The following is a 22,310-nucleotide window of genomic DNA, read 5'->3' as shown; positions in this document are numbered from 1 at the left end:
CTGTTCTTCATTAACCTGTGTTCTCATCAGTCTATAGGTACAGCAGCTTTCACAAACTCCAGACGGACTCACCAGTATAGTCACATGCTGGTAACAAGCAATTAATATTCACCAGCCAGTCATACTAATGAGTCTTTAATCAAACATAGTAATTCTTATAGAATAAATGATTTAATGATCACAGTTTGATGTATATCTTAATCAGTATCGGACAGTCACATTATGCCTTAATCATTATTTTCATCTTTGTTTTCCAGTAAAAATAGTAAAATTGTGTAAGATTTGACTTAAACAATAAAAAAATATATATATATCCTCTATTTTCATATATCTTGATTTAAGGTTTATAAGTAGTTTTTATCTTCTTAAACAAACCTCACTAAATTTTGCTAGATTAATGCTCAACAAAAAAAGCTATTTGGCAGAAGAAAAATAAACCTAAGAGATATATTTGGATTAATTAATATATTTTTTTATTATTATTTAGCTTTAGATATTTTTACTGGAAAACCAGAAAAATATACAGATTACAGAAGATTATTTTTTTTTTCTTCTTCTTTTTTTTTTATCCCATCCTGTGGTAATCATAGAGTGTAAGTGTGGTGACGGCCTCTTATGACTCTATATTTTCGGCGTTCATTTCATTACGGTTTCTCTGCATGAAACTCTTGACTAAGAAAATATTCACGATTTAACTATCTTTATTTAATCATAATTCACTTTCATAATGATAAAATTGTTGCGTGTACAGACACCAGAACTGTAGCCATTAGTAATGTCTTGAAGGAATATTCTGAGTTACATTCAACTTAAGCTCTATGGACAGCATCTGTGACAGTTACAGTACCACCTTACCACAGAAAATAATTTTAAATAAATTCTTAGTTTGTAAAAATGGATGGAAAATGCATCTAATGCCCTTAGTCTAATGCCCATGTCTATGGGTTATTGTACAGCACCATGCATTAGAAATATACATGTATCACACTGTTTTAAAAGTATATACATCATACTGAAACATTCCACATACAGTATTAGCATGAAACTAGTGTGAGACAGAATCGATTAACTTTGACAGTGGTGCTAATACTTGTAATACCAGAAAGGGATGTGAAACTATACAGATTGGTCTTCCGTAACACATGAAGCAAACTCCACCCACGGTCATTACGTATGTAATGCATAAACGGAACTTCATCCACCCAGAAAGGGCTTTTCACAGATAAAATTGTTAAAGGGATAGCTCACCCAAAAATGAAAAATCTCTCATCATTTACTCACCCTCATGATATCCCAGGTGTGTATGACTTTCTATCTTCACCAAAACACATTTGAAGAAAAATAGAAAAATATCTCAGCTCAGTAGGTCCTTTAAATTCCAAGTGAATTGAGATTTCTCTTTTGAAGCTCCAAAAATCACAGACAGTCAGCATAAACGTCATCCATATGACTCCAGTGGTTAAATTAATGCCTTCTAAAGTGATACGATCACTTTTGGTGCAGAAAAGATCAATAAGTACTTTTTAACTCATCGCTTCTTTTAGGCTTCACGAGAGGGTGGAGTCCAAGCGATCTGTTGTGTGACGTATTCTTGTTGCCATGATACAGACGTAACCTCACATTCTCCACTCGGTTGAGACAACCAGTATAAGCACACAAACGCACCATTGTGAGTAAAGAAACCGACAAATACAGATCTAAACCAAAACTAACCAAGATACTGTAGCGTTTCTCCTACTCACTTGTAAACAGCGCTGCTCTTCCGGCTGTGACTCACGTGCGTCAGTTCTCGCATGAACATGGCAACACGATTACTTCACTTGCACATACTGCTGCTGACCGGAAGCGATGATTTATAGTTAAAAAGTACTTAAATATTTATCTTTTTCGCACCAAAAGCCATCGTGTCCCTTTAGAAGAAATAATTTAACCGCTGGAGTCATATGGGTGACGTTTATGCTGACTGTCTGTATTTTTTGGAGCTTCAAAAGTCTGATCACCATCCACTTGCATTTTAAGGACCTACTGAGCTGAGATATTTTTCTGTTTTTCTTCAAATGTGTTCTGGTGAAGAAAGAAAGACATATACACCTGGGATATCATGAGGGTGAGTAAATAATGAGAGAATTTTCATTTTTGGGTGAACTATCCCTTTAACCTTGGGTCATTCCTAACCCCTGGTAAACATACAATGCACTGTTCTCTCCGTCTAAATTAAAGATTTTATATTCTGAGACGAATGTTGTTGTTTTTTTGTTTTGTTTTTTGTGTGTGTGTGTGTGGTAAAGGTTCAGCATTTTAATTTTAGTTTATATTATGCATTTATACAAGTTAGGCTAACAACAAGCATGTTTTGGACTACTAACAGTTTTAGTAGAGTTGGATGGAAATGCTTAAGAGTTTTGAAGGTTTGCCTTATAATGAGGGCTGCTGATTTAACACATTAATTCAGTCTAAATAATTATATAAAAATAACGTGTTAAAAAATATATGCAATTAATCATGTACCCAGACCATAATAAGGAATATTCCTACCATCGGAGCAATTCAAGCTTGAAGTACCACCTGTGTTCAGCAGGGGGTAGTAAGCAAAACTCCAGCTGTATAGGCAACACACTGCTGTACAGAGAACAATCCACACTCAGCGACACAAGATGAGAACACGTTCTTGCATTCAAAAACAGCTGGATGGAGCGTAATTTCGAATGCAGGGATCTTGAGGCGTGTTTTTCTAAGTATTAAACTACATTTAACTTGACACAGTGACCATTAAAAAAAAACAAAAAAAAACAAAAAAAAAAAACCGCGGTGCAACAACCAAAGTGAGACGCTCCAAAAGCATCTGTCTGAAGGTTGTGTACATTGACACGTCTTTTGAAAAACCCATTCAATTGCAAAATGGATTTTTGTGGATTTGTTGGCTATTGATAGGCTTTTGATCAATAATATGGAAATAAACAATATATTACCTTCTTTTTGTATTGTTTTATCCAAAAAATGTAATGCATTTTAATGATTTGAATTATACTTAAAATATACAGTATATTATAATTATAATAATTGAAATACACTTATTTAATCATTATACATTAAACTATTTTTATTTGGGGGGGCTTTCTCTGCAAATATTTATATATATGTGTGATTAATTGTGATTAATTCTGTTAATTCATCAGCATTTCATGTTAAAAATATTAATCAGTAGTCTCCACCACAGCTTAAGAGACTTGCTGCTCTTCATCTTCACATGTTCATGGTCTTGGCCTTTGACAAATTAGACTGAACAGGATGTTTCTAGCACTGCCTTGCGGGCTAGAACGCTATTGATCTTGTTCTTTAAAGAATGATAGAGATCCCAGTGCTGCATTTGTCCAGTTAGTGAGGGTTAGTAGGTCTACCAGCACTGTCTGTCACATGGTAATTGGTGATTGGTTACACTTCTGTACCTTCACAGGTACATTACAGGTGGATTTCAGAATCAAAAATATTTGATTGGCAAAATTACTGTAGTGTAATGTGTGATTTATAACTTGATTGTGATTCTTTTGCAGTTAAAATAGTATCCAAATAAGAGATTATTTAAGTTCATGAAGCTAGTTAACATTTTAATCTGGTTGAACATTTTGATAATTTTATTTGCTCAGTTGTACAGAAATCTGCATCTCTGAAAGTACTGTAATTTTAATCAAACTTGCAGCCGCTATTGAAATTGTTTCCGTTGTTTCAGGAATTGTGGCTAATAAACTTAAATAAGTTATGCTGAAAATAGATAATGTGTATTTGCAGGATATGTTGATGCAGTTGGCGAAGGCTGTGGCGAATGCGGCAGCAGCTCTTGTGTTGAAGGCCAAAAATGTGGCTCAGAAAACAGAAGATTCGGCCCAACAGAACCGCGTGATTGCTGCTGCCACCCAGTGCGCGCTCTCCACATCACAGTTGGTGGCCTGCACACGGGTAAAAGTTCACACATGGACACTGCACAATTAATCGAAATAAGCCTTTATGATTATTACTATTATTTATGTAATTATTAAATCATGAAAGGCTGCACTCTGTTCTGTCATCTTCTGCACATATTCAAGCACGCATGGTACTCATGATACATCTCAGTGTGGTTCACAAAAAGTGCAAGGCATTTCTGAAGGCTGGTTTGCTGTAAATCCACAGTTCACTTCGCTTAAAATATGCATTGACAACTCAAAGCACTCCAGGTTCACTTACATTTTTCACATTCATTTAAATCCAGATATTAGTGCTATAAATTAATATACTGTACAATTCTAATGTAAAGGCTTTTGAAGGTTGAAATAAAAAACTTGAAGGTTTAACTGGATGTCCTAAAGGGCTATTCAGACCAAATCTGAAATGAATTGCCAATGAAAGTTCTATTCACACAAGACCCAAACAAATAAAATAAAAACCAATTTCACTCCTGTACAGTAGGCGGTGCTGTTCAACAAACACATTTATTCCGGTCCAACTTCACGCACCTTTCATCAGACAGCTGCCAACCCATGAGATTCATATTTTTAACGTTTTTAAGGCATTTTACCTAATGTTTCATTATGTTCTTCACATGTTTTAGTTTTTTTCCATGCATTTTAGAAATACAGAATATTTTTTTGTTTTTGTCCCATGTCTCTACTACTGTGTATTTTACTATTAGTGTAATCCAAACGAACTACCAAACCCAACTGCTCTTATTTTTAAGGAATAGTTCACCCAAAAATCATCATCATCATCATCATTTACTCACCCTTATGCCATCTCAAACACGTGTAACTTTCTTTCTTCTGCGGAACACAAAGATATTTTGATGGTGATATGAATATATCCATACAATGCAAGTCAATGGGGTCCAACACTTCCAATCTCCAAGGACATAAATGCAGCGTAAAGGTAATCCATACGTCTCAAGTGGTTTAATCCATGACTTCTAAAGCGATCTGATGACAACAGACCAAAATATAACTTCTTTTTTTACTATAAATCTTAACATTTGTTGTATTCTTGGTGCCATTAGGATTTAAAGCTTGACTATGCCACTATTCGAATACCAAAATCACTGTTCGATTATTCTACATGTCTTCAACCTGACCTGATCTCGACGAGTTCTATCAAACCATAGAGTTTTCTGGCCGGGTTTGGGTCCGTTTTTCAAGTATAGTGCGAGTTAGGGGCTGTTCCAACATGCTTTTGTGTGCATCTGCACTGTTTTTCTATATACTGTTTACACGCGCTGGACGGACGTCTTTGACGGTTGGACTTTTCTTTCAGCATCTCACACAGGATCGCCGCATTTTTTAGACACCAAGCAAAGTTAAAAACAATTTGCATTTTTATTAGTGCACCTTAAAACCATTTTGCTGCGTTCTGAAAAGTTCAGGTTGCAAAAACGAACTTCATGTTACTGTTACACCATTAAACATGATTCCAGGTTGTTTTTCACCGAGCAAAGTTTTAACGTTTAATAAACAGTAAAGCCCCGTACACATGCAGCGACTTTATTGCTTGATGTCACTAGTTTCTGTCAGTGTTGCCAGATTCGTTTGACATTTTCCAGCCCAATGATTGCTCAAAACCAGCCCAATACATAAAAAATTTAATTGTGTATATGAAAATGAAATGCATATTAACCATAATACTACAGTTATTGCCTTCACAACCATGACAACACAATTAAGTGAAGCAAAGATAAAGTCTCCAAAAACCTTTCCATTTACCCATTTTTCTTTATTCACACATATAAACAAACACAAATGCACAGAAAAGGAACAAATATGCTGCCCTGGGATTTCAAGAAGCCAAATAATGAAAGTATGCCATTGTGCTATGATTGCAGTTATGAGTTTGCAAATTTTTAATAGGCCTATTTTTTTTTTTTTTTTTTTATTAATATGGCATATAAAGGTTATATATAATCTGTCCTACCTTTTTACGCTGTTATGGTTCATTTCAAATTCCAAGAAAACTGTAAATCTTTGAAGTAATTTAAGTAAGGTGAATTCGCTAATACACAGAACAGTCAAAGTTCCTAGACAGCTGTCATCATGAATGTAACGCAGCTGATTTTCAATCATTCCGTGTTCCTGTGCGCACATCCATAAGTCAAGAAAGAGCAGCAAATTCAAAAGTCACTTTTAAGTCGTGTTACTTTATGATACTACTGTCTATGTGCCAACTTCATGATATATCCCACATTGTTCTCAACAGCATTAAACTTATAGCCAAAAGGCATCAGTGGCCTAGTCATAGGAGAAACTCAAAGGTGCAATTTCTCCAAGAAAAACTCCACAGATAAGTCCTGGCACTTGATATCACCACTTGATAAATTGGTAATTTCCCCATTTTTCAATATGTTCTCTTACATTTTTACTGCTTTGTCATAGTTAAGATTGTCTAATTTCTATCACAAAAATCAACGAGCAATACCTGCAGATCGCGCACATTCAGAACTCACTGGTGGTGTGTCAAATCGTAGCTCCTCTGAACAGGATTAAACACATTATCTGTCAATCAGTGTTCTGGCTATTTGATTGAATGATTGTGTTTGGAGATGTTTTCTTTATTTTAGTTGCATGGGCAATGGAAATTCTTAATTTTATCATTTTAAAAACCTGCCAAAATCATTCCAAAGCAGCCCAAATTTTGACTACCCGCCCAAGCACATTTTCCCCGCACAAATCAACTGAAAGTAGCCCAATTGGGTTGGAACCTGACCAATCTGTCAACACTGATTTCTTTACTGTTAAGTCGCTCTTGGGCGGTCCTACTGATGTCGCTATAACGTTATTGGTGGACTGCACCTCCGGCCATATCTTTAGAAAATTTGATCACAGATTAGATATATTGTTGGTAAAACTAACATATTTTAATTTGACAAGGAATTTGTTTTCTTGTCACAATTTTTTTTGATTCTGCTGTGGAGAGTGATGTTATATAAACTACAGCAGTGCTCAATGCATTTAATCATTAACCAGATTAACGATCTATCAATGTACGCAATATATGAAACAAACTCACTCAGAATGCCAGCAATTACTAAAACACCATTCTAATTTGATAAATAATCAGTTCTCTTGTCCCTAAAGATTAACATTCTGCAGAGGAGAGTGTTTTAATATGAACTGCAGCAATGCTTAATGCATCATATCATTAACAAGATGAACGAACTATCAATGTACGAATCAAACTCACACAGACTGCTGACATTTTCCGTTCCACGCATAATGTTTTATTATATCTTATGTATGGTTACAGACAAATCATAGAGAACAGTGAAATCGCTCATAGAAACTTCTCCTGTGTCTTGCCTGCACTCGACTTTATTACCTCAAAGGAGATGGGTGACGTGAGCTCCACTGGCACACTTTTCACTCCTATTGGTTGTCACTCCCGAAAGTCGCTCCTCATTTGCATAAAGTTAAACTTTCCTCAACAGTGTCCTGTCGCTCGCCATGACCACGTCTAGTCGCCAGAGGTCGCTGTTGCTCGGGTCGCCGGAAGTTGCCAGCTCTCATTGAAAATGAATGGGATCTTATGGTTTTGTTGCTGGAAGTCGCTGCATGTGTGTATGGTATTGTTTTTTCCACTTTTGCTCTAGTGTGCATATTTACGTACAGTAGTTCGATAATTTCAATGCCATTTGATTTTAAACCATTTAAAAATCAAAGCACCCTGAAGAGGCTATTGAACTGCAGTAGTGTAACTCCACGCTCATGATAATATTTGCGTTCGCTGCCTCACGGAAATGTGAACCTGCCCGGGCAGAGCTCATATACAGGCACATAGCTCACTTTATTTGATACTGTTTTGAGAAGTGTTTGAGGAAATTCCATTGCAATACACGTTCTTTATTCCCGCATTCCGACTCCCAACGAAAAAACGGTTAACCGTTCCTGAAACACTGTGGTTAAACAAATGTTAAAAATGCTAACCGTGCACATCCCTAGTATACACATTCTGTGCATGACATCTTTTACTGTTTCTCACCCAAAATCGATCAGATTGCTTTAGAAGACATGGATTAAACCACTCGAGTTGTATGGATTTTTCTACATGCTGCCTTTACGTCCTTTTTGGAGCTTGAAAGTGTTGGACCTCTTTGACTTGCATTGTATGGACAAAACCTCCTCATCTCCATCAAAAAATTGTTGTTTTTCTTCTGTAGAAGAAAGTCTTACGAGTTTGAGATGGCATAATGGTGAGTAAATGATCAGAGAATTATCTAGAGTGTCAACTGAAACAAGTGGGTTTTTTTGTTTTTTAAAGAGGGCTCAAGTGTGAATGCCCTTGAGAAGCAGTTATTTCAATTGGCAGCAGAGAGATCATATCAATTTAAAATTATCACAATATGATTTATTTTAACAAATCATGGAACCCTGATTTCAGACAGACTCCTTGAAGTGACCCACTGCTTGTGTGTGTGTTGTAGGTCGTGGCCCCCACCATCAGCTCACCAGTGTGTCAGGAGCAGCTCATCGAGGCAGGGAAGCTGGTTGCTAAATCTGTGGAGGGCTGCGTGGAGGCGTCACAAGGGGCGACCAGTGAGGAGCAGCTGCTCAGACAGGTGGGCGTGGCTGCCACAGGTGTCACTCAAGCGCTTAACGAGCTGCTGCGGCATATTAAACAGTACGCCAGTGGAGGACAGCCCATCGGACGGCATGGAGAGGCCACCGACCGCATCTTAGACGTGACTGACAACATCTTCAGTTCCATGGGAGACGCAGGTACCAGGGGTGGGGGAACTTGTCTGGGTGGTACCTGAAAGGTTGTAGGTTCAAACCTGAAAAGAGTTAACTCATGGACTATCATGTTGTGAGACTCTTTGCCTGAGAACTGAACCTGTAATAAATTAGCTGGCTGATTTTGATAGACCACAATAGTCGTGTCACCCTACAGCCATAAAGCCTTAACCAAATGACAAATTAGTTACTGGTTATGGGGAAGTCTTTAAAGGAATAGGTTACCCACAAATGAAAATTCTCTCATCATTTACCATCCCAGATGTGTATGACTTTTTTCTTCTGCTGAACTCAAATGAAGGTTTTTAGAAGAATTTCTCAGCTCTTTTGGTCCATACGAGCGTCAATATTTTGGCACCCATTCACTTGTATTGTATGGACCTACAGAAATATTCTTCTAAAAAAATCATAATTTGTGTTCTACAGAAGACAGAAAGTCATACATATCTGGGATAGCATGAGGCTGAGTAAATTAGAGAATTTTTATTTTTGGGTGAACTATCCTTTTAACACACAGCACCTGTCAAATGTTTGGGCACACCTGGGAATTTGTATCCTTTTCTTTATTATTACTTTTTTGAAGATCAAAAATATTAAATCATAACTGTCTTATATTTGACGTTCTTTAAATTAGCCAACTTTTGTCTAGATCACAGTTCTGCACACTATAGACATTCTCTTTACCAACTTCATAAGGTGCTTACTGGGATGCTTTTTAAACCGTATTGAAAGAGGTCACATGTATTCTGGACAATTGTCTGATTTTCCGCTCCAACTCAAAACATTTTTTAGGGCTGTCAGTTGATTGCAATTTTTAATCAAATGAATCGCGTATCAATATTTTTTAGGATGCTGTGTCAAGTTAAATGCAATTTGGAACTTTAAAACATGCCTCTCGAGACTCCTGCATTCTGCTCCGTCAGTTTGTTGCCTGGTTCAGCTGTGTGTTGCCTGTAGAGCTGGAGCTGCACTGACTGACCCCTGCTGACTTATTTTATGTATGTAATCGCACTTAATTAACAAAATAAATCGACAGCCTTATTTATTTTATTTTTTTTACATGTAATCAACATAAACTAAAATTAACATTGTAGTTTTGTATGGAAATACATATTTAGACAATTTATATTAGTCTTATATATATGTTTTTAATTTGTTAATATAATTTTTTTTATTTTTTATTTTTTTATTTTTTTACTGCTAAGAAAATATTTGGAAGAAATATTATTAAAAACAAACAGTGCATTAGAGTAGTAATTAATTTCTTCTGGTAAAAAACAAAACAGAAACGTTTAATAAGAAACCAAATAGCATCCATTTTGTTTTCATTGTGTCTGAAGATGTGCAGAGACTTGTGATAAATTCAGACACATGTATAAATCAAACTCAAGCTCAGACATGTTCCTCTGTGTGTTCAGGTGAGATGGTGCGTCAGGCGCGGATCCTTGCTCAGGCCACATCAGATTTAGTTAATGCGATCAAAGCTGATGCTGAGGGCGAGAGTGACCTGGAGAACTCCCGCAAATTGCTTTCTGCAGCCAAACTGCTTGCTGATGCCACTGCCAGGATGGTGGAAGCTGCCAAGGTGGGACACGAGACACCTCACTGTATGCTGTAAATGTCTATATGGGTATGAACGCAGAGAGTAATAGTTGTGTGTGTGTGTGTGTGAGACAGGGCGCCGCCGCAAACCCGGACAGCGAGGAGCAGCAGCAGAAGTTGCGTGAAGCTGCAGAGGGTCTGCGCATGGCCACCAACGCAGCTGCGCAAAATGCCATTAAAAAGAGACTTGTCAACAAACTAGAGGTGAGGAACTGCACAAGACTTTAGGACTAACCTTTAAGAAGATAAAAATGTTCTGAAAGGTCTTATGAGGTCACACTCTAACAAGAGTTTCCTGATCTAAGATGAATTCTTAAAGTGATGCCAACAGTCACATCACTTTGCTGCCCTGTTTGGTTTAATTTCTTTGAAATTTTACAGCTCAAAAACACAAAGCTTGCCAGAGGCAACGGCAGAACAGATTGATCAGCTTTTTGCAACGTGTGCGAGAAAAACTACTGCACAGCAGGTTTCGCAAACTCCCCAGAGCTGCTTCTAATAACGTGTGTTTGTTTCAGCTTGCTCATTATCTGCAGTAACAAGAAAAGAGTGAACTCCTTGCACTGTTTTGGTTATGTTTGATGGTATGACATTGATTAGTAGGAATCTAGAGAGAATAATATTTTTTTTCTTTTTTTCACAAAAGTGTAAAAACAGACACAGTCAGTATAAAGTGTCAGTTATTTATTGGTAGACATTTAACATGAAACATTTGACCTCAACAGAATCTAGAGAAGTGGATTTTAGGTTATTAAAATATTATAATTTTTTTAAATGTGGTGTGTAATTGTGTATGTTAAAATACATCCCTGCAACTTAGTTTAATGTGTTGAGGAATGGCCCCGGCACACTCACGGCAAAGTGCTTCTTCACTCAGAGCCAAAAAGAAGTTCAAAGCAGTTGAGCAACGAAATACTGTTCACGAACATTCAGACACCGGACACACCGCCGTGGGAGGTGTTTAGAGGTACATTTAAATATGAGGACGCTCAAGACTACATGTAAAACATCAATTAATGTGACATTAAAATGTGTTATAAATGACTTCATGCCTCATTCTATGAGTAGGGGCCTATTTACACTTGGTCACTTCATGCGTTTTTACTGATCAGATAGCTATCTGATTGAATAAGCACATTCCATTTACCCTTGGCCACATCAATATGTCTCCGCCAAATGGAAATAAATCCGATCTTCATTTCCTGCGCTATATGCAAATAAAACAAAGTTCACTTCCATGATTATGCATAATTTTAATAATAATTTTAAAAGGTGTGATTTATTATTGTTTTCAAGTGACTTTGAACAGCGCACGTGTTTCTGTTTGTGCGCGCACAGCATTTTCCCTGCTGGGCTTCTGGTAGATAAGACACGTCATGCGCGTCAGCTGCACACGTCAGTGTTTAGTTTCAGTTTCATCAGCTCACTGCATAAAAAAAATGAAGAAAAGTACTGTCTTTCCTACAACGTGCATCAGTGTCTTAATTTGTTATTTTTTATTGCGTGACGCGAGCCCTTGCAAATACTCAGTTGCAGCTGTAATATTATCGTTTTCCCTATGCTGATGTAGTGCTGTTTGGGCATAGTAAAGTTTACACAAGCATCCTGAATAGACCAGTTTCTTTTGGAATGCGTCTCAAACCACCTCCTGAGTGATCCGATTGCAATCCGTCTCGAATGTGTTTCGGAGGACATTCACACTTGGTCTTTTCATGATCGGATAGCTGCTCGATCAGTGAAAACACACGAAGTGGCCAATTGTAAACAGGCCCTAGAATTCACTGGGATGCAAGAATGCAAAAGTAACTATGGAAATCACTTTGGTGATGATGAGGGAAGCGTTTTAGAAATGTTGGCTTGCAAGTCGTTATCGATGTGTTTTTACATTTGAGTCTTCTTTAAATCTGTGCGTGTTTGAAAGTTCTTTTCAAGTGAAAGGCTTTTTCAAGTGCAGGATAATCGCCTTAGGTGAGCAAGGTCCCGTCTTTCACCGGACCATGTTGACTTGTTAATTTTGATCAAGAAAAATGTATGCTGTTTTTAGGCTAGGGATGCCAATTTTAATATTTATTTCTTTTCTTTTTTTCCAAATTATTTTTACCCTGCTGATCAAGAAGGCTATTTTCAATGACGTGCCGACTGCGTAACTGGTTTTATTCTGTGTGCACATCATATTTAGAACAATACATTAGGTTTAAGGCCCCAATATACTTCTGTAGAGGTTCTTCCTCGTTCTTCGCTCAGGGGTAAAAAGAAGTTCGAAACAGCTGAGCAGCGGTATACTGTTTGCAAACATTCAGACATCAGTCACGTCACTGTGTTTAGAGGAGCATTTAAATATCAGGATGCTCAAGAAGACGTGTAAAACCTTAACTAATGTGACAATAAAATGCGTTAATGACTTTGTGCCTCATTTTATGAGTAGAATTCACACAAGATCAGTAAAATAAACTGTTTTAACCACTTGATGATGATTTAAAGTAATATATAATTGCAGTAGAAATGTTTTATTTGTTATGTTTAGTTTTAGAATTCATGGAGCTATTGAGCTAACAACACACTATATGCTGCCATAATATGTGCCGATTACACTCATTAATTATTACAGTTATTGTAATTTATGATGATACTACTGCAAAGTGGGTGTATAAAAGAGTGTTAATGAGGAAAAATGGACAAAAGAAATATGATAAAAGAGGCATATCTTACTTTGGGCAGAAGTGTGAATGGCATTTGCTGCAGATGGCACATGAGTGAATGGGCAGTTTAGAGTATTTTTAGACTAATTAAACAAAAACAAAAAATTGCATGACATGTTCTTGTAAAATGTCTCTACGTGAATGATCGTATAGATGTAGGTACATTTCCACCAGCTCTCTAATAACTCTGCACGCCGGTGTGTTCATATTGACTTATTTTGACTGACTGAAGAACGTAAGCAGAATTAACTGTCAGCCTCGTGGTAGGTGGAGCTCTTGATCACACCTACCGATGATGTTGACCAATGGCAGTAAGGTGTTTAGCAGCTGGTCAGAAGTTTTCCTTAAAGTTTGCCCAGGCGAGCTTTTACGAACCACCGAAACTAACTCAAAAACAACTTCTTTTTGGACAGATTTTGTTCTAAATGATGTCAAACCTGTTCGTTCTTCGATTTCGTATATCGGGCCTTTATTGTACATTTCTTACAGACCTATTTGTTTCTATCCTATCTATTGTTTTATATTGTAAATTGTATTGGTTAACGTGTTTTACCAAACAGCTGTCATATTAGTTCATAGGCCGTAATGTACATTGAGAAATATGCAAATATTTTCTCTCTCGTAGATTTGGCTTAGCTGTGAATAATTTTCAACAATGTCCTGACTGTTTTAATATGTTCAGTAACTTTTACGTGGTGAATTCTGTTAAGAACAGGCTATTAGGGAGTCACGTAGCGCCATGCGAGGATCGGACGTGTGAATGGCGAGCTCTGCGCACTTTGCTAGTTTTAATACTTTTAATGACATAAACTGGTGAGATTCGATACACTGTTCAATAACTGTTCTAGGAGGACAATATGTCAAAGAATTCAAAATCCTCGGGCTCTGGAGACATTAAAAGACACTTGTGTGCTCAAGCTGATGCCCTCGAGCAGGCCGCAAGCCTGGGAGTCGATTTAGTCGGGGAGGTGCGGGAAATGCGGCGAGAGATGCTGAACATGTCGGCAATGCTGACGAAGGTTGTTGCTGACTTGGAGGATCTTGCTGTGGTACGTCAATCGATCACTGCCATGGAGGTGAAGTTCACTGATGTGGTTACAAAAGTGGGGGATATCGAGAAATGGATCAATTACCTGGAATCATTGGAGAGGAAATTATCTGCTAATCCGCTAGCGACCAAGGTGGATTTGGAGCATGTCTGGGAGAAGTTGGAGGACATGGAAAACTGTGGCTGGCGGAATAACGTCCGTATCGTCAGAGTTCCTGAGGGATCAGAGGGACAGGATATGGTGAAATTCCTGGATGGGCTCTTTCCGAATCTGCTCGACATAGCAGGCCATAAACTGGAAATCGAGCGAGCTCACAGGGTTCCTGCTCGGTGATCCGCAGAGGGAGACAGGGCCCTGATCAATTCTGGCCAAATTTCTGAGATCATCCGATGAAAATCTTGTGTTACGTGAGGCGAGGAGTAAAGGAAGGCTTTCTTGGAAGAACCACAGCATTTTCTTGTTCCCAGACCTTGCGAATTCAACAAGAGAATCGTGATCGATTCAAGGAATGCAAGAAACTTTTACATCAACGGAAGGTCACTTTGCACTGATATTCCCAGCCAAATTGAGAAATAGATGCTAGGGATGGCCGTAAAACATTCACATGCCCACAGCAAGCAATGTCCTTCAAAAGTCGATGGAGTGAATAAGTCATCTTGTACTCATATTGCAAGCCTGAGTGGGCCGGCTCACTGAACATTCACTTGACTGTTTGAGGAATCTGTGTGCTCTTTTTGTGCTTATTCTGCCTATTGGCTGGAATTTATTTTATGGAGTATTTCTTGCAAAGTCATTGGAGTGAGTAAGTCATTTGTTTGAACTCACGTTGCAGCTTGAGTGAACCGGCTCACTGAACATTCGTTTGACTGTTTGAGGAACCTGCGTGCTCTTTTTGTGCTGGTTCCATCTATCGGCTGGAGTTTTTGTAGAGTAACACACCTTCAGGACAGTTTTATGGATGAATCTACAAGCTCTTTGTGTTTATTCCGCCATCTCCTATATTCAGGACCCCTCCATCACCCAAAATACAAAGTCTGGGGCAAAATGAAAACTGAGTGTCCAGTACGTCACACACAAAACACTGGATGTTCAACCAAAATTCCTGAATCTTTTTAAGAATCAGACTGATCCGGGCTTGTGTCATGGTTGGATGAAGCTTTCCCTTCTTTAATGTTTCAGTATAAACTTCTAACAAAAGTGGAGCCAGTTCTGTAGCATAGGATCTAAAAAATTCTGCGGCAAAACCATCTGGCCCCGGAGCCTTGCCAGTAGGTAGGGACTTAATTACCTCGTCAAGCTCCTCCAAGGTTATCTCAGAATCAAGAGCGTTTTTTTTGCTCAGTCTTCAGTTTAGGAAGATCTAATGGTTCCACAAAGTTTCTAATATCTTCATCAGTAGACGAAGATGTGGAACTATAAAGATCAAGATTGAATTCTTTAAAGGCATTATTAATATCAATTGCTGAGGTAAAGATTTCACCACCAGCAGATTTCACTGAGGGAATGGTAGAAGAAAAAGACTCTCTCTGCCTTATATATCTAGCCAAAAGCTTCCCTACTTTGTCTCCCGACTCAAAATTTGACTGTCTTGCCCTGAATAACCAAAACTCCACTTTCTGTGACAAAATAGTATTATATGTATATTTCAATCGGGTCAATTCTCCAAGGCCATCAGATGACATACGGCGCTTCAGCTCTGCCTCTGCACTTTTAATATTTCCTTCCAACTCCACGAGTTCTCGTGCTTTGGATTTTTTGATGAATGAGGCATACTGTATGATCTGACCCCTAAGAACCACCTTAAGTGCCTCCCAAGCCACGCCCACAGAGGATACCGACTGATTTCAGTCTTTAACATTTGTTGGAAATCAGGATTTTGCAAAAGGGATACATTAAGGCACCAACTATATGATTTATTTTTCTCTATATGTGGCAACACCTCTAAACTCACCAGGGCGTGATCCGAGACTAAAATGTTTCAAATTGAGCAATCAACAACAGATGAAATGAGGGATTTGGATATAAAAAAAAAGAAATCTATTCTAGAATAAATCTTATGGACTGATGGAAAAAAATGTATAGTCTCTACCAGATGGGTTCAAAAGTCTCCAAATATCTGTAAGACCAAGATTTTTACACATCCTCTGAAGCGTCAGTGTTGCTCTAAGGGGCTTGCACACTTTTGCTTCACTATGATCAATAACTGAGTCCATCAAAAGATTAAAGTCTCCTCCCAATATTATATCATGAGGGGTGCCAGCGGTTTGCAGCATCCCTTCAAGATCTATAAAAAAGCCCTGATCATCAGCGTTAGGTGCATAAATATTAGCCAAAATCAGACTTTGCCCCTGAATTTCTGCTAAAACAATAATGACTCTTCCTAATTTATCATTAAATTGTTTGAGAAATTTGAATTGTAAATGTTTATTTACCAATATAATGAGTCCCTTGCTCTTACTTGAGCAAACACTAAAGAAAATATGTCCACCCCATATCTTCCCAAATTTTTCAGCTTCCTGCGGGGAAAGATGCATTTCTTGAAGAAAGACTATATCATATTTCTTACATTTAAGAAAAGAAATAACCTTCCTTCTTTTTATGGGGTGCTCCAACCCATTCACATTTCATGTGGAGAGAGATAGTACACTCATATTAACATTTGACATTTTGATATAATAGAAAAAAATAAATTGTGTGCCAAAAACAAAATTATGAAGACCACATTTCAACATTAATGCAACAATAAAACCCCGAACTTCCTCCCGAACAATACAAACAGAAAAAAGAAAAACATGCGCATTAACAGCGCCAACCGGCGTCAATCCCTTTAAACTCAGTGTCCATGTACGCCTACGAGAGCCCCCACGACATCTTTGCTATCAGATTGCTCAGTTTTCCTCACAAATTTGTAAGGCAAAATTACATAACATCAAATATTTTGTAAAACAAACCCCAGCCAATAGGCAGAATAAACACAGAGAATGTGTAGACTCATTCACAGAACTGTCTCGAAGGTGTGTTCCTTCACAAAACAAATTCCAGCCGATATAAAGCCGTTCAGTTTCCTCGGTCAGACAAACGAATCTTCAGTGAGCCAGCTGATGAGTGCAGCAGATGACATAATCATTCCAATGTCCCACAAAAATACTCCACACATCATACTCCAGCCAACAGGAGGCACAAGGAACTGACAGAATCATCCATAAATGTCCCGAAGTAATGTTATTTAACAAAACAAGCTCCAACCGCTAGGCGGAACCAGCACAAAAGGAAACGAAACATGCTTCCCGGTTCCTCGGATAGTCAAGAGTCAATTCGCTCGGAGGCCGCATAAAAGTATATCCCATGATTTACACAGTCCACCAACTTTATAAAAGACATCCTTTGTGTGGGCATGTAGATATTTTGCGGTCATCCGTTCATTGTAAAAGTGATCTTCCGTCAATGCAAAAGTTTCTTTAAGGAAAGTGTTAATCCACAAAACAAAACAAACTCCAACCACTCGGCGGAGCCAACGCAAAAGGAAACAAAAATGGCGCCCAGCTTCCTCCGAAAGCCAGAGTATGTACAGTGAGTCAATCCACTCACAAGAAAAACACCCAATGGTTACTCACCCATTGTTTCAATAAAAGACATTGCCTGATTGGGACATGTAAATACTTTGCTGCCGTCCTTGGTGTTTATTCTCAGTCTGGCTGGAAACATCAGAGCAAAAGTGATCTTCCGCTGATGTAAGAGTTCCTTGCATTCCCTAAACCGATCGCGTTTCTCTCTTGTCGAGTTCGCAAAGTCCGGGAACAAGAAAATATTGTAATTCTTCCAAGAAAGCTTTCCTTTGTTCCTCGCCTGGCGCAACACGAGATCTTTATCAGATGATCTAAAATAATTGGCCAGAATCGATCGGGGCCATCCTCCCTTAGCAGATCTGTGAGCTGGGACTCTGTGAGCTACTCGATTTCCAGCTTGTGGCCTGTTATGTCGAGCAGACTCGAAAAAAGCTCCTCTAGGAATTTCACCATATCTCTGCCCTCCTCATGTTCAGGAATTCCAACAATTCGTATGTTATTCCTGCGGCTTCTATTCTCAAGATCTTCAAGCTTTTCAAGAACACGTTCCAAATCAACTTTGGTCGCGGGCGGATTAGCGGCTAATTCCCTCTCTGATGACTCCAAAAAATAGATTCATTTTTCAACATCTGTCACTCTTGTGACTAGCTCAGAGAATTTTTTTTCCATCGCCGTAATCGATCGCCGTATTACAGCGAGATCCTCCAAGTCCGCAAGTACCTTCGTCAACATCCCCGACATGTTGGACAGTTGATGCTGAATTCCTTCTCCCGCCGCGCCATCCAAATCGAGTCCCCGGTCCACGGGCCTTTCTGGTCTTCCATCTTGAACCCGTAAGTGTCTTTTAATGTCTCCATAGCCTGAGGATTTTGACTTCTTTGCCATGTTTACCTCAAACAGTAAATGTGTAACTGGGTGTATTGAATTTCACCGGATTATATCATGAAAATAATTTAAAAAAATTAGCAAAGTGCGCAGAGCTATCTCTCACATGTCTGCCCTTCGCATGGCGTCGCCGTACTCCCATTGCAAAGCCTTTCTATCAAACTAACCGGAGAAGTTAAGTTACACCCCGTTATCTCACATTTGCACGTGGTATGGACAAAAGTATCCAGAGTGTTTAATTCAGACATTTATTTAAATGTTGCTTTGAGCATATTTCCCAAAATTATGTATTAATAAATCCCCTTTCTGCTGGACAGAGTGGATTGTGAGGGAGGTTAATACACTCGGTGACCTATATGAGAGTGGAGTGTTGAGATCCTTTGAAAATATGGTTCAACATTTTGGGATTCCCAGGTCTCAATTCTTTAGGTATTTACAGCTGCACCACCTGCTCTGTACTGTTTTTGGGAGTAGTTTACACCCCCCTAAAGCGGCAGATACTCTGGAAGTGGTGATTACTGCTTTTGGAAAAGGTCATGAGGCATCAGTGTATTACTCCCTGCTAATTCAGAGTGTTGGGGACGGAGCTTCAACTTCTCTCAAAAGATTATGGGAGAAAGATTTAAACTTTGTATTGGAGGAGGGAGTGTGGGCTAGGATTAAAAAAAATGTCAAGTCTACATCTTAAATTATGCAATTCAAGATTTTACATCGATGCTACTGGACCCCCTCTAGACTGGATGGGTTTGGTTTTAAAGAGACACCCACCTGCTGGCAATGCCAGTCAGAGGATGGGGACACAACCCATGTTTTTTGGTGGTTTGTTAAGATCCAAGAATTTTGGTTGAGGGTTCAGAGTTTTATGAGACATACTGGACACTCAAATATCATTTTGCCCCAGACTCTGTATTTTAGGCGATGGGGTGGTCATTAATATAGGGGATAAACACATAAAAAATTGGGTCCTAGCCAGTGTTATTATCGGCAGACAGGTCATTCTTAGGGGATGGAAGTCAGCTGGAGTGCCCTCATTTCAAGAGTGGTACACAGAGATTGGCAGGGTAGCGGCATTTGAAGAAATGTCATTTAGAAGGCCAGGCAACCTGAGTTATTAAAAAAAAAAAGTTTAGCCTTTTAGAAGGCTCTCTGGGAGGGGCAGTGGAGAGAGATTTGTAGTTTTAAATGTGTGTTATATATATATATATATATATACTTTTTTTGTGTGTGTGTATACTCAGACTTTGACCACAGGGATATTTCTTTAGGGTTAGGGTGGGGATTGGGAGGGGGAAAGGGAATAATGGGGGTTAAAAGTTGATTCTCTGTATGTATGTTTTGCTTTTCTGTTTCAATTGTGAGAATCAATTAAAAGTGTTAATCGTAAAAAAGAACAGACTATTAGGGATTTGTCCTACACTATTCATTCAGTTGTTTTCAATAAATAAGCCTGTATTCACTAATGTTGATGCAGTCAATGCGTGTCATGTTCTATATTTAATGTACAATGATCCTAATAGGCAAGCACGTCACAGATAAATGCCCCTTTTCAGTGGAATTTAGTGTCAGATTTGGCTGTTGGAATAGATTACGTATTTTAAATGGGTTGCATAAGCACACAATGTTTTTTTTTTTACTTCTCTGAGTGTTTCTTACTTTTTAGACTAGTCGACTAGTCAATTCCAATATTTATGTTGAAACATCATTGAAATTAGTCATTCCGCACATTCCTAATATATACAGTATAGACATGTATGTAGTGGCATATGGGAGTGTTTGGGAAACCTGTTTGAAAACAATAATTATATTTGCAATTGGAAATTACACACTGTAGCTTTAAACATCTGTATGTTGTCTTATCTTCATTTGTTTGAACAATTCTGTCATTTAGTTTTAAATTTGTACAAGGGTGACAGTAGTCATACTTTCTCTGTGGATTATTTTACATATCTCTGTCTTTATAATAAATGTATTTCTGTTGTGTTTGTTAGAATGCAGCGAAACAGGCTGCTGCGGCCGCCACTCAAACTATAGCTGCTGCCCAACATGCTGCTTCTTCCAACAAAAACCCTGCTGCCCAGCAACAACTTGTACAGAGCTGCAAGGTGGGTGCCATGGCAAAGGCCACTTTCTGTTTCTCTGGGCTCAAAATTAGTTCACATCAGCTCGCAGATAGTTGTATCAAAGTGCCAATAGTAAAAAAAAAAAAAAAAAAAGGATCACATTTTACATGAGATGCTGTTGACACCTGGTATTAAGAAGCACTAAATACAGGTGTAAACGGTGTCCGAAACGCTTTGTGATCGGATCACAAACACCACACACACAGGTAGTCAAAACGCATATGACACATTGTTAATGCCAGGTTTAGAGACCCTCCCCTTGAAATCTGAACACAAGTGGTCACAAGCTGAATTGTTTTTGCGATGTGGTGTGTCTTGTCTGACCACTTGTGATTGGATTGCCCAAAAGTTAATTACATTTATTGATTACTGATGCCTTTAATGCTTTATAAAGCAAATTTAGCCCTTTCAATCAAACATATTTTATGAAGTTACAATAGTTTCTCAATTACAGTGTTATTAGTGTTACGTGTTAGATAATACAATAGCCTGGTTAAATATACAATTCTCAGTAAGTAGTTCTGTGTCTGAGCTCTTGATAAAATCAACATGACACATTTGCTTTATGCTATTTGTTTGACAGGTGGTGGCGGATCAGATCCCTCAGTTGGTTCAGGGTGTCAGGGGCAGTCAAGCACAACCCGACAGTCCCAGTGCCCAGCTCGCTCTGATAGGAGCCAGTCAGAACTTCCTTCAGGTTCATTCATTGTTCACACCTTCACCTACAGTTATAAAGAGCACACATTTGCATCATATGAGCTCATCATGTATATTTTGTTCACTGTCAGCCTGGAGCCAAGATGGTGACAGCAGCCAAAGCCACAGTTCCCACCATCAGTGACCAGGCGTCCGCCATGCAGCTCAGTCAGTGTGCCAAAAACCTCGCCAGCGCTCTGGCTGAACTTCGAACGGCTGCACATAAGGTACAATCAGTGTGTTTCAGATTTCAGTTTTCCCTCATTAGATAGGTTAGGTTTTTGGAGGCCAACTTTGCTTTTAGTAATGACACACCTCCTGTTTGATATGTAACATTACTGCTAGAACTGGATCTTACAAAATAAATGTGCCTGACTGAGGCCTGCTGAACACTTCTTCAGTGAAATTCTTGTGGTTGTTAACCGAGTTATATTATCTACCTCAACTGTGCTGTGTTCCTTCTTCCTGCTCTCATCATGGGTTATTTGTTTGGTTCTGTCTGTGTGTCTGTCAGGCTCAGGAGGCATGTGGTCCTCTGGAGATTGATAATGCTCTGACGGTGGTACGGGGGCTGGAGAGGGACATGCAAGAGGCCAAAACTTCAGCCGCTGAGGGCAAACTCAAACCTCTGCCCGGAGAAACTGTGAGTTTGCTCACTCTACGCATATGCACACTAGGGTCAGAAATGAAGGGGGGCTCTGGACAAAAATGCCAATGAATGTGACCAAAATGCTACCAAAATGTTCCTCTATTTAGGCCTAATGATACATATTATTATTGTTTAAAGTGTAAGTTGATGTTGATTGAATTTTATGGTAAAAGGCAATACATTCTCAATCTGGTTATTCATATTAAGAATTTGAGTTAAATGATTGATTAAATTGAAGTCTTTGAAAGCATAGAAGACATAGAAGGATGATACCTTGTATTTTTAATTTGGAATTAGAAA

General features: G+C 38.6%; 1 protein-coding gene across 2 annotated transcripts in view; it reads left to right on the top strand.

Moving 5' to 3' along the window:
• Positions 1 to 22,310, top strand: part of tln1 (talin 1) — a 197,848-nt gene that overhangs the window by 86,147 nt on the left and 89,391 nt on the right. For both annotated transcript variants that reach the window (XM_051683214.1, XM_051683215.1), the window contains 8 exons: positions 3,787 to 3,954; positions 8,435 to 8,729; positions 10,163 to 10,329; positions 10,422 to 10,550; positions 20,534 to 20,647; positions 21,249 to 21,362; positions 21,454 to 21,588; positions 21,876 to 22,004. In XM_051683214.1, coding sequence (XP_051539174.1) covers positions 3,787 to 3,954; positions 8,435 to 8,729; positions 10,163 to 10,329; positions 10,422 to 10,550; positions 20,534 to 20,647; positions 21,249 to 21,362; positions 21,454 to 21,588; positions 21,876 to 22,004 — 1,251 coding nt within the window. The remainder of the gene's footprint in view (positions 1 to 3,786; positions 3,955 to 8,434; positions 8,730 to 10,162; positions 10,330 to 10,421; positions 10,551 to 20,533; positions 20,648 to 21,248; positions 21,363 to 21,453; positions 21,589 to 21,875; positions 22,005 to 22,310) is intronic.

The sequence above is a fragment of the Myxocyprinus asiaticus genome, chromosome 42 (genome assembly GCF_019703515.2).
Source record: "Myxocyprinus asiaticus isolate MX2 ecotype Aquarium Trade chromosome 42, UBuf_Myxa_2, whole genome shotgun sequence".
Classification (NCBI taxonomy): Eukaryota; Metazoa; Chordata; class Actinopteri; order Cypriniformes; family Catostomidae; genus Myxocyprinus; species Myxocyprinus asiaticus.
The sequence above is the reverse complement of the archived record's forward strand: the minus strand, read 5'-3'. Positions and strand labels throughout refer to the sequence as shown.